The sequence below is a fragment of the Garra rufa genome, chromosome 18 (genome assembly GCF_049309525.1).
Source record: "Garra rufa chromosome 18, GarRuf1.0, whole genome shotgun sequence".
Classification (NCBI taxonomy): domain Eukaryota; kingdom Metazoa; phylum Chordata; class Actinopteri; order Cypriniformes; family Cyprinidae; genus Garra; species Garra rufa.
Window position 1 is genome coordinate 24,007,621 of NC_133378.1, and position 13,149 is coordinate 24,020,769.

The 13,149-nt window shown below is 35.3% G+C and overlaps 2 protein-coding genes across 3 annotated transcripts in view; both read right to left on the minus strand.

Moving 5' to 3' along the window:
- Positions 1-16: 16 nt before the first annotated feature.
- On the minus strand, positions 17-4,562 carry LOC141290952 (succinate dehydrogenase [ubiquinone] iron-sulfur subunit, mitochondrial-like). The gene is made up of 8 exons (XM_073823105.1): positions 4,395-4,562; positions 3,651-3,784; positions 3,418-3,503; positions 2,089-2,225; positions 1,877-1,993; positions 1,672-1,773; positions 1,433-1,555; positions 17-941 (listed from the first exon to the last, which is right to left on the minus strand). Exons 1-8 carry the CDS (start codon positions 4,455-4,457, stop codon positions 861-863), a joined length of 843 nt encoding a protein of 280 aa, XP_073679206.1. The 5' UTR covers positions 4,458-4,562; the 3' UTR covers positions 17-860.
- A 6,904-nt stretch (positions 4,563-11,466) lies between these two features.
- Positions 11,467-13,149, minus strand: part of tmem240a (transmembrane protein 240a) — a 15,986-nt gene continuing 14,303 nt past the window's right edge. For both annotated transcript variants that reach the window (XM_073823586.1, XM_073823585.1), the window contains exon 4: positions 11,467-12,590. In XM_073823586.1, the coding sequence (XP_073679687.1) occupies positions 12,436-12,590 (155 nt within the window). In that variant the 3' untranslated portion in view covers positions 11,467-12,435. The remainder of the gene's footprint in view (positions 12,591-13,149) is intronic.

The following is a 13,149-nucleotide window of genomic DNA, read 5'->3' on the forward strand; positions in this document are numbered from 1 at the left end:
GAATCTACCACACATAGACAGATAAATATCATGCTTTTATGTTAAACATTATGCCATTTTTACAGGTTCCCACATTTAGATGTACAGTATAACTACAATCAGGTTAAAATGTAAATGAATTGCAGGTCCTGTTGTACTACCAGTCAAAAGTTTTTGAACAGTAAGGTTTAAATGTTTAAAGAAGTCTCTTCTGCTCATCAAGCCTACATTTATTTGATCCAATGTACAGCAAAAACACTAAAATGTTGAAATATTTTCTACATTAATTTTTTTATATATATAATTTATTCATGTGATTTCAAAGCTGAATTTTCAGTCACACGATCATTCAGAAATCATTCTAATATTCTGATTTGCTGCTCAAAAATTGCAGCACTCAATCATTTATCTAAAATAGAAACCGTTTGTAACATTATAAATGTCTTTATATTTTATATATTTTTTTCCTAAAAATGAAAAGCTCTCAAATGGTAGTGTATAAGGTTACAAAAGCTTTTTATTTCTGATAAATGCTGATCTTTGGGTCTTTCTGTTCAAGAAAGAATTCTAAAAAAATGTAGCCAAATGATTTAGCTTTGATAACAGGAATAAATTACATTTTAAAATATATTCAAATAGAAAGTAGTTATTTAAATAAAATTTTTACTGTTTCAGCTGTACTTTGGATTAAATAAATGCAGGCTTGGTACGCAGAAGAGACTTCTTTAAAAAAAAAAATCCTTTAACTGGTATTGTTTTTCTTTAGCAGTAAATACACATCAAATCTAAATGGGATATATTAGCGAACACTCCATGCTGAATTCACAACTTTACACAATAATTTAAACCATTAAGTAAATGATATTTCCTGCATTTACAAGTCAGATGGCAGATGATTTCTTTTCTTTGTAAATTGCCATCATTTTCTTAATTTCTGCTATGGCTTTTCCAGGATTGAGTCCCTAAACAGAAGAGAGGACAGAACAGATTAAATGAAACACAGAAAAAAATGGCAGACACTAAACACAAGCTATTGCAAAACAAACATTTATTTAAAGTGACAGTCCACTCTTTCAAAAATGAAACCGAAACAGTTTCAGTTCCCATTGACTTCTATTGTAGTTATTGTAAGGGAAATGAAACTCTCTGGTTACCAACATCCTTTAAAATATCTTCTTTAAAGGTCGACTGAAGTCGACTGAAGCTTTGAAACACAAAGCATTATTCTATGTATGTGTTGACTTAATTTACTAGCTTACAGATAACCTTAAAGCTAACATATTCATACTGATTTCATTGGGACTTTAATGTTCCACAGAAGAAAGCAAGTCATACAGTTTTGAAATTATGAGGGTGGGTAATGGGGTGAACTGTCACTTTAATTTCTAATAACAGAGAGTCTAGTTCATCTAAGTAAAGTGTGGCTATGCAATTTGATAGGAAGATAGCATACCTTGGGACATGCCTTTGTGCAATTCATTATTGTGTGACAGCGGTAGAGAGAGAAAGGGTCCTGTAATTTGGACAGACGCTCTTCTGTAAAGTCATCACGAGAGTCAATCATCCACCTATACGCCTGAGAATTGGATACAAAACAGCAAAGATGTAAAACTCAGTGTTGATTCAGACTAACAAAGACTGGTAGATTTATTATTGTAAAATGATATATGATATAAAGAGAAAAATAATTACCTGCATGAGCACAGCTGGACCAAGGTACTTGTCTCCATTCCACCAGTAACTAGGACAACTAGTGCTGCAGCACGCACACAGAATGCATTCATACAGACCGTCCTATAAGCATGGGAAAGAGTGTGTTTAAAAAATCATTAGCAAAGATCACAACCACCATTTACTCTGAGAGAATCAGCAGAATATTCAGCAGAGGGTCTCGAACCAGCTTTTGACGGTCCTCGACTGACTGGAGGTACTGCTCTTTTCCCTGCTTTGACTCGTCCTTCTTTTTTAAATAGGGCTCGATGGACTTGTACTGTGCATAGAAGTTGCTCATATCCTAAAACAACAGGACATGTGTAGGATAAGTCAGAAAGTTAGTTCATTCTATTAGATAAATAAGTACTCCTTTTCAGTTAACTGTGGTTTACTCACAGGGACAAGATCTTTCACAACATACATGTGAGGCAGGGGGTAAATCTTTGTGACTTTGCTGGTATTTGTATGTATTTTGTCCAAGCAGGCTAAAGTGTTGCCCCCATTGATGTTCATAGCACATGAGCCACAGATACCTGTAAAATTATATACAGAGAAATGATATGACAATCTGTCATAAGGATATAAGATATTCAAGGATTTCAGATTTGCTGAAGATGTAGATGAGTTTGTTTCTTTATCAAAAGATGCAAGTGATGTTAAAATTCTCTAAATCTGTTCTGTTGAAGAAACAAACTCATTTACACTACAAGTCAAAAGTTTTTAAGTTTTTTTTTTAAAGAGGTCTCTTTTGCTCACCAAGCCTGTATTTATTTGATCCAAAATACAGCAAAAGCACTAATACTATGAAATATTTTTACTTTTTAAAATAACAGCTTTCTATTTGGATACATTTTACAATGTAATTTATTTCTGTGATCAAAGCTAAATTTTTAGCATCATTATTCGAGTCTTCAGTGTCACATGATCCTTCAGAAATCATTCTAATATGCTGATTTGCTGTTCAAGAAACATTTATTATTATTATTATCAACAGTTAAAACAGTTAAGTACATTTTTTCAGAATTGATAAATAGAAAAACCCAAAGATCTGCATTTATCTGTAATAAAAAGCTTTTGTAACATTATACACTATACCATTCAAAAGATTGGAGTCAGTATTTTTTTTTTTGAGAGGGGGGTGCTTTAAATTGATTAAAAGTGATGATTAGTAGATTTGTATTTTAGATAAATGTATTTCAAATAATAACTTTTCTTATGAACTTTGTTTTCATCAAAGAAACCTGAAAGAAGAAGAAAATTCTACTAAGCTGTTTTCAACGTAATAATAATAATAATAATAAATGTTTTTGAGCAGCAAATCAGCATATTAGAATGATATCTGAGGGATCATGTAACACCGAAGACTGGAGAAATGATGCTAAAAATTCAGCTTTGAAATTAAAGGAATAAATTATATTTTAAAATATATTCAAACAGAAAACAGTTATTTTAAATAGTAAAAATATTTCTGAATTTTACTGTTTTTGCTGTACTTTGGCTCAAATAAACACAGGCTTGGTGAGCAGCAGAGCCTTTTTAAAAAACATTAAAAATCTTACAGTTTAAAAACTTTTGACTGGTAGTGTAGATGAGTTTGATTGGTGAGTACATTTTCAGCGTTTTTTTTTTTCAATTTCACTATTACTTTAACATGACACAGACTTTTATTTAGTGCTCAAAAGAGTGAAATTTATCTATTTTTTATTCTGTTTAAAAAAAATTTACCCTCTCTACATGAGCGTCTGAAGGTGAGTGTCGGGTCCATTTCATTTTTAATTTTGATGAGAGCATCAAGAACCATTGGACCACATCTAGGATTGAGAATAAAAAAATAATAGCATGTGAATATGGAAGACATGAGGATGAATAAATTATGACAAATTTTATTTATTTGTTTACTAATGTAAGCAAGTAAACTGTTATGACTATGACTTCTGTGTAAATAGTGGTGTACTCACGTGTTCAAATCAACCTCATAGGTTTGCATGCGGGGCTTGTCACCAGGTGTGTCAGGGTCCCATCTGTAAATCTGAAATTTCTTTATTTTTGGCTCAGGGGCAGGGGCAGCTGCTGTCTGGGCATATCGCACCAGCTGAGATAGCAAGAGAAAAGCATAAAATTAGTCAATATAAGACAGGTGATGCTAAAAGCTGAGTTTACATTACATAAATAACACATTAGGTCCCTTCAACCTTGAAATATATTTGATAAAATAAAAACAGATGGCTCTATATTATTTTCATGGCTTGTCAAATAAGTAAATACATTAACATGAAGCCATTGGTATTAGCGTTTCACTTTCCACAGCGCCACCTCTGGGTGTAAAAGAGAAGTGTGCGTGAGTTACATCACCGTATTATTCAACTCATAATGGTATGTAATGTACAATGACTTTCAATAACACTTTTCCATACGAGAAGGTCAGTTTAGCCTAATTAGAAACAAAGTTAGATTTATGTAATCTGATGAAGCCGTCGTTTTTATATACGCTGCGCAACAGCAGTTAAGTATCATGACCAAACATCTTAACGCTGGATCTGTCAGCTAACCGGCTCAGCCTAATAAACATGTCACACTTGGTAAGTTCCCTGTAACTAACGAGAACTTCCTTATAAATCACTAAGGTCTCACACATCTTCACATAATCACCTTACACACGCATTAAGATGCTGACAGGTCAGATATTCGTATAAACAACTTACCACCAACGCACTACAGTTGCGAAAAGCAACAGCGCTGCGAGTCAAAGAAACACAAGCTAACATCTTCGACTTCTGTGTTGTTATGTAGGAGTTTCTTTACGCGAGCGACTTCAAGAGTTTCAAATATGTAAGCCGCAACCTGCTCCTCCTCCTACTGCCAGCAGGGCGTGAATTTGTCCTCCGTCAATAAAGAGCGACAAGAAGACTGGTATGTAACTGTACTTGATGCTGAAGCCTCTTTCAGGAATCCCACTGTTACGGAAATCCTGGAAACATTGTGGAAACACTGAAAATACGTTTATTTTAGTATTTAGTTTTGAGATCCCCCATGACTTTAAAGGAGAAGTTCACTTCCAGAATGAACATTTCCTGATAATTTATTCCCCATGTCATCCAAAATGTTAATGTCTTTCTATCTTAAGTCAAAAAGAAATTAAAGTTTTTGAGAAAAACAAATCCAAGATTTTTCTCTATACACTCTTAAAAATTAAGAAACCATTCAGTCAAAAGAACCATTCAGTCAAAAGTTCTTTAAAGAACCATCTTTTTTTTTTACCTTTTCATAATCAGATGAACCTTCTTTCACCACAAAGAACCTTTTGTGAAACAGAAAGGTTCTTTAGATGTTAAAGGTTCTTTATGAAACCATTCAGACTATTCTTCAATGGTGAAGCACATTTGAAGCACCTTTATTTTTAAAGGAACACTCCACTTTTTTTTGAAAATAGGCTCATTCTCCAACTCTCCCTGAGTTAATAAGTTGAGTTTTACCATTTTGAAATCCATTCAGCCGTTCTCCTGTTCTGGCGATATCACTTTTAGCATAGCTTTGCATATCATTGAATGCTATTAGACCAATTAGCATTGCGTTCAAAAATGACCAACGAGTTTTGATATTTGTCCTATTTAAAACTTGACTCTTCTGTAGTTATATTGTGTACTAATACCAGCGGAAAATGTAAAGCTGTGATTTTCTAGGACGATAAGATTAGGAACTACACTTCCATTCCGGTATAATAGTCAAGGAAGTTTGTTGCCGTAATATGGACGCAGCACATGTGCAAATGCTAACCTAGCTGCACTGTAAAAAGTTTTCACTAGATTCAACTTAAAAGCCTAAGTTCAGCAGCTGCCTTAAAATTATAAGTTAAATCAGCTTAAAACTACAAGTCATTTTAACTTATTACAATAAAAAATAAGTGAGTTGAAATGACTTAAGTTGATTTAACTTAATTTTAAGGCAGCTGCTAAACTTAAGTTTTTAAGTTGAAACTGGTGAAAACTTTTTACAGTTTGGGGAACAAATTTCAGGCACTGCGTGATATTACTCTGATATACTCCGATATAACTACAGAAGAGTCAAGTTTTAAATAGGAAAAATATCCAAACTCGTTAGTCATTTTTGACACGATGGTCTAATAGGATTCAATGATCTATGCTAAGCTATGCTAAAAGTGATATCCAGAACAGGAGAATGGCTGAATGGATTTCAAAACGGTAAAACTCAACCTATTAACTTGGGGGGAGAATGATTTCCAAAAAAGTGGAATGTTCCTTTAAGAGTGGACTTTGATAGTGGTCAACAGGTTGAAGGTCCAAATTGAAGTGTCAATGCAGCTTCAAAGGGTTCTACATGATCCCAGCCGAGGAATATGAGAAGAAAAGATCAGTCATTTTCTATGAAAAACACAATTTATGTACTTTTTAACCACAAATGCTTGTCTTGCATAGCTCAACCTCACACATTATGTAGTCATGTTAGAAAGGTCATGCGTGACATAGACCGAAGTACCAACCCAGTGTTTACAAAGCGAATGTGCAAAGAAAGTTAAATGCCCTTTACCAAAACAAATAAATAAATAAAGGTAAAACAACGATGTGGGATGATTTTGAAGTTGGAGAAGAAAATGAGAAGATTTTCGTCCTATAATACCTTGTTGATCCAAAATACACAGACGAAGAACTAACTGCATGTGACCTTTCCAACATGATTACATAAAGTGTGAAGACATGCATCAAAGAGCTAGTGTAAGACAAGCATTTGTGCTTAAAAAGAATATGAATTTGTATTTTTTTTAAGAAAATGGCTGATCGTTTTGCTAGATAAGACACTTATTCCTTGGCTGGGATTGTGTAGAGCCCTTTGAAGCTGCATTGAAACTGCAATTTGGACCTTCAACCCACTGGCCACCATTTAAGTCCACTATATGGAGAAAATTCCTGGCATGTTTTCTTCTAAAAATCATAATATCTTTGCGACTGAAAAAGAAAGACATGAACATCTTGGATGACATGGGGGTGAGTAAATTATCAGGACAATTTCATTCTGGATGTGAACTTCTCATTTAACTATGAAAAAATAAACAGTGGCTGATCATGAAAATCCATAAGGAAAACCATAAACAGATTCAAATGCCACAATCTATATTTATCAACACTTCTAACGCTCAGGTTTCACACTGTAAAAACTTCATATCATTTTTGGGTGAACTGTTCCTTTAAGAATACAGGCCAAAATGGGTCAAAATTATTAATTTTTCTTTTATGCCAAAAATCATTCGAATACTAAGTAAAGATCATGTTCCATGAAGACATTTTGTAAATTTACTACTGTAAATATATCAAAACTTATTTTTTGATTAATAATATGCATTGCTAAGAACTTCATTTGGACAACTTTAAAGGCTATTTTCTTAACATTTAAATTTTGTTTGCACACTCAGATTCCACATTTTTCAAATAGTTTTATCTTGGCCAAATAAATACTTTATACCATGCATCAATGGAAATTTCAGATGATGCATAAATCTCAATTTAAAAAACAACAACTGTCCCTTATGCTGGTTTTGTGGTCCAGGGTCACATATATACTCAGTCATATACAAATATTCAGTTATACCTGATTAAAACAATTATTCAGGTTTTTGCTGTACAAACATTTGCTCATCCACAGCAAAATACTAAATGCCACACACAAAGGTATTTATTCTGCAAAACTCATCACTTTAGAAGAGGAAAACAGGGTAGAAAGCATTTTGAAACACCTTTGACAGCATTTTAAGATAAACCCATAGGAACAAAAGCACAATGACATAGTAGTTCATTGTCTTAGAAGCTCAGCCGTGGCTATAACAGCGGAAAACTGGCCTATATATTTATTCTTATGGAGTTCCCGAGATGTGAATCAATCTTAAGTGAGGTTTCCCCTCTAGTTTGAGAGACATCAAGAATTACGGTTGAAGAAGCATTAACACATCCCTTCAAGGTAAAACAGGAATGGTGTTCATCGGCCCTGTCTCATTTCCACCCAGAGATCTGCAGTGACTCCTGGATCAAAAGCAATCTTATTCAGGCCTCAAGTGGAGTAGTCCACGTTTATCTGTCAAGTGAGTCCCACTTCTGCCAGAAGAGCTTCTAACAAATCCTTCTGACCTTATGAGGCAGTGTAGGGTTTATTGAGGCAAATTGGAAAGGATTTTATTTAAATCTGTCATTTAAATATGTCGTTGTTCTCAATCAAGTTATTCTTTGTTATACAGAGCACATTTACAGGCTTATGTGGTTTAATGTCAGTCACTGTAAATCAATGTCAAATATATATGTCATGTGTTTGAAAAGGAAATCTCTTATGCTCACCAAGGCTGAATTTATTTTAAAAATACTGCAGGAACTGTTTTAAAGGGGTTAAAATACCCGGATGTGCGGCTATATTGGCGATACTCGGATGTAAACAACAGCATTGAATGCACAGTTAATTTACTACCGATTATGTTGTTCTGCTAATTTATATTGTCTAAAAAAGGTGGAAGCTGCTAAATCATATAGAGAAGGACTTAGTAAGCAGGAAAGAGTGCAATATTTTGACAAACTAAAGCATTGTATATACTCATATATATATATTCATATACAAATATTCATATATAACTGACATATATATATAACCCAGCTATGTTGAACCCTGTGATATGGAAAACATTAGTGCAAATAATTATTTATTCTTTTGCTGTACAAAAATTTGCTCATCCACAGCAAAATACTAAATGCCGCACACAAAGGTATTTTTTTCTGCAAAACTCATCACTTCAGAAGGGGAAAACAGGGTAGAAAGCATTTTGAAAGAACTTTGACAGCATTTTAAGATAAACCCATAGGAACAAAAGCACAATGACATAGCAGTTCATTGTCTTAGAAGCTCAGCCGCTTCGCTGTGGCTATAACAGCGGAAAACTGGCCTATATATTTATTCTTATGCAGTTCTCGAGAAGCAAATCAATCTTAAGTGAGGTTTCCCCTCTAGTTTGAGAGAAATCAAGAATTACGGTTGAAGAAGCATTAACACATCCGGTAAAACAGGAATGGTGTTCATCGATCTTGTCTCATTTCCGATTTGGTCAGGTACCCGGATATGCGGCTAGATTGGCGATACTCGGATGTAAACAACAGCATTGATTGCACGGTTAATGTACTACTGAATATATTGTTCTGCTAATTTCTGCTGTCTAAACCATGGGAAAAAAATGTGTGAAAGCTGCTAAATAATATAGAGAAGGACTTAGTAATCAGGAAAGGGTGCAATATTTTGACAAACTAAAGTAAATAGCTGGTAAAGATACAAACGAGCAGTATTAATTAAGATATTAGCCTACTATTTGACCTACCTGACCTGAAATGATAAGAACAAACACAAATGTTGTCAAGATTCTTACCCTGGAAATCCTGGTTCAGCTTGACCAACCACAAACGCATTTGTTTTTTGCACTATTCTTCTTGATTTGTTATAACTATTGGCAGTCTCAAAATGTTTTTCCCTGTCTTTTTCCCCAGCTTTAGTACAGCCCAAAACATGACAATAATTGACCATTTTCAGCAGCAATAATCAGAAAAATATGCAAGTTTTGTCCGGTTCAGTGGCATTGTTTATGTTCAGTGCCGCCAATATGGCAGATTGATGGCGCGTCGTGAAAAAAATATTGAAGCTAAATGTGCCACTTTATGACATAATAGGTTAAATAGCGCCTCCGCAGAAAAAAAAATCACTGACTGTTTAGCCCCGCCAACTGATTCACGCATGTAGTAAGTAAATAACTAAAGAGGCAAATGCAGGTCTATGTAGAAACCAAACGATAAAGATGGCTCAGATGACAACAAGACCACAACAAAGTTGTGGAAAAACAGTCTTTGCATTGCCTTCCTTCTAATCCCAACATTAGGAAAGAGTGGATTAACTTTATTTTTAATGAAGTTTCAGGCCATGTCAGTAAGAGCTTGGTCTTTGTTCACTTTTACCATGGATTCGTTTACAAACAAGCCACAACACATGATTTTCAGAACGACTAAAACTAAAACGATGCTGTGCGACTATATTTGATCTGATATTAATGTTGCACCACACAAGTGTGAGTAGCCTACAGTAAATGTTTTACTACATGGTCACTATTGCTTTGTCTGTTAATTACAAATTGTTTTATATGTACTGAGTATTTTTATGTTTTTTGACCTAAATCACAGCAGCGTCCAACTATGAAGGATATAGACTGTCAAACATACACAACTGTTAACGGTAGCCATTAATAGCAGTGGTCATTTACTACGAGTCTACAATTCGATATCCACCCTTTTCTCAATGCGGTCTCACTTTCCGGTCTCTGGTATTTCTAGTCAAATTAACATATTTCTGAGCCAATAATATAACATTAAACCTGCGCACGTTTTTATATTTAGTTACATTGAGAAAGTTTAAATTCAGTCTATCTTTTTTACCCCGTTTCAAAAGTGATTTCTAGGGTGACTGGAACACAAAATCACCCAAATGGAAGTTAGAATGCATCACAGGAAAGTGGATAGAGTGTTTTCACAATGCGTCATCAATCGGCCATATTGGTGGCAAGGAACGTAAACAATGCTACTAAACCAAACAAAACTTGCATATTTTGCAGATTTTTTGCTGCTAAAAAATAGTCAATTATTGTCATGATTTGGATTGTACTAATCAACCAGACTAGTAAAAACATTTGGAGTACTATAAACTGCCAAAGGTTATAACAAATCAAGGAGAAGAGTGTAAAAAAATGAGGTACAAAAGGCATTTGTGACCCTGGACCACAAAACCAGTCATAAGATTAAATTTTACAAAACTGAGATGTATACATCATATGAAAGCTCAATAAATAAGCTTTCTATTGATATATGGTTTGTTAGGATAGGACAATATTTGGCTGAGACACAACTATTTGAAAATCTGGAATCTGAGGGTGCAAAAAAATCAAAATACTGAGAAAATCACCTTTAAAGTTGTCCAAATTAAGTTCTTAGCAATGCATATTACTAATCAAAAATTACATTTTGATATATTTATAGTAGGAATTTTACAAAAATCTTCATGGAACATGATCTTTACTTAATTTCCTAATGATTTTTGGCATAAAAGAAAAATCAATAATTTTGACCCATACAATGTATTTTTGACTATAGCTACAAATATACCCCAGCGACTTAAGACTGGTTTTGTGGTCCAGGGTCACATTTGTGGTTGGCCAAACTGAACCAAGAATTCCAGGGCAAGAATCTTGACAACATTTGTGTTTGTTCTTATCATTTCCAGTCAGGTTGGTGAAATATTAGGCTAATATCTTAATTAATACTACTCGTATGTATCTTTACCACCTATTAACTTCAATTTGTCAAAATATTGTGGCGTTCCTGCTCTAGGTCCTTGTCATGATTCAGCAGCTTCAACGTTTATTCTGTGGTTTAAACAGCATAAATTAGCAGAACAACAAATTCAGTAGAACGTTAACCATGCTGTTGTTGACATCCGAGTATTTCCAATATGGCCGCACATCCGGGTAACTGACCACATCGTGGCATAAGTTCAAACCATCTATAGCCTATTACTTTTAAATTATGATTGTTTGATGCAGTTAATGACCACTATACAATATTTTGTTTGAATTCTACTTTTGAGTCATTAATCATGAATTTTCCCCTCAGAAATGTTTCCTCTCAGCATGAATGTTATGTGACTGTCCCATACACATCACCTTGAGTTGTTGAGAAATGACACATCCCAAAACTAGGGGTCACTGTTGTGCTTCAATGGCACTTTTAATAAAACAGACATTTTATCTTCACAACAGCAATGTCTGGACATAAAGAGGAAGAGAAAATTGGGTCAGGGCTCTGTGTGCTGGCAGGCTGGTTGTTCTTGTTAGAGTTTGGAGTAGTTTAAAAGCAGACCAGGAAGGGCTATTGGACACAGTGTAGGGAAGACAAGGCAAGTGCTAGCGGTTCTCTCACATTTATGACGGATGACGTTCAAAACAGCAAAAAGAGCCCTGACCGCTCATTTCAACCTTCCCGCACTCTCCTTTATTTACAGATAAAATTAATACATTCATTTATTTCACGTAGTAACAAAGCTAATCGATCGATTTTCCGAGTGATCTCTTTTTCATCCATCCAAAAAGTTCACGTACCACATATCAGCATTCAAAATTCTTTCCTCTTTATGTTTTTCTCACTTTTTATTCAGTTTACGACTCGTCTCTAAGAACCTCCTACTCCCGTGTTTGCTTAAATCCCGTAAAACAATATGTATAACTATTTACAAGAGCATTAATCGCTAACTATACCATCACAAAACCGAAACCTCAACCCTCCCACCCCACCCGTTTAATCACCCCCCTCCCGAAAAGTCGTATTCTGATGAAAAAGCTAAAAAAGGTGGGGGGACAAAGCAAGGAAAAAAACATGAATTGACTCCCAGTGTCTCACAAAACTATTTCTTGCATCCTCCCCCATTCTAAAAGTGCATGCCTAGATTCAGCAATTGGAAATAAAATGCCTGTACAGAAAAAAACCTTTCTAAATCATTCGCCGAACGAGCGAACGTGGACACAGATCAGCATACTGGCAACGATAATCTTCTTTCTTCTTTTGGCAAGTGGTTTTCGAAGGTCTAAAAGATGTAGTGGAACAATTAAAGTGGGTCTCTGAGGCAGCAGCTGGTAATGGAGCAGTTTTGGGGAAACTGCCGTTAAAGTCAGAGGTGGCGGGGGCTGGGATGACCATTGTGATAGAGCTTCTGCTTAATGTGCACCATGTTTCCGCTGGAATCCTCCAGCTGCCGCAGCTGTGCGCGTCTGCGGAGATCCCGGAGGTTGCAGAACTGTGGCAACCACGACCAGGAAGGGGTATCTGTGAGCGGCACAGAGAAAAAACGCATTAGCGTCAGGTCAAGTTCAATATACGTTCCTAATGACTTAGCTACTGAGATGAGCTAAGAAAAGGGAAAAAATGTACAGCTTACAATGAACCAGCATGTCTACACAATGTGTTAATGGAAACAGCGTGTGGGTCCAGACGTGGAGGAGACCGGGGTGGGGGTATATAGCGAAACCACAGAGAGTTCCTCAGACAGCCCCGCCTCTCACAACTAGCCCTGTTGGAAGTGTGTCAGTGTGTGTGAGAGGGAGGCGATGGGGGAGCGGGGGCTATTTATAACATTCCATGGGTATGCCATCCACTAGGACTGTCGTGAAGGGTATACAGAGGAAGACGGTGAATAAGGGGTTTTTAAGCCTTATAGCTGGATCAAAAGAAAGGGAGGAAGCGTTCAGTGAAGAGATGAATATTAAAGGGAGTCAGTAGTAGAGAGAGTTCCTTTGTTTAAACAAAAGGGATGTTGGTTGTAAGCAGTCATTATTAGCACTTTTTTATAAATGTATAAAAAGATAAGTATATATGAAAAATACTT

Bases quoted from the DNA above. Each gene is read 5' to 3' on its own strand.
- LOC141290952 (XM_073823105.1), bottom strand. From the start codon at position 4,457: ATGTTAGCTTGTGTTTCTTTGACTCGCAGCGCTGTTGCTTTTCGCAAC. The intron at 1,774-1,876 runs GTTCGAGACCCT...CCATGCTTATAG, and splicing joins TCGAGGACCGTCAAAAGCTG to GACGGTCTGTATGAATGCAT. The intron at 1,556-1,671 runs GTAATTATTTTT...TCCAATTCTCAG, and splicing joins GTCCAGCTGTGCTCATGCAG to GCGTATAGGTGGATGATTGA.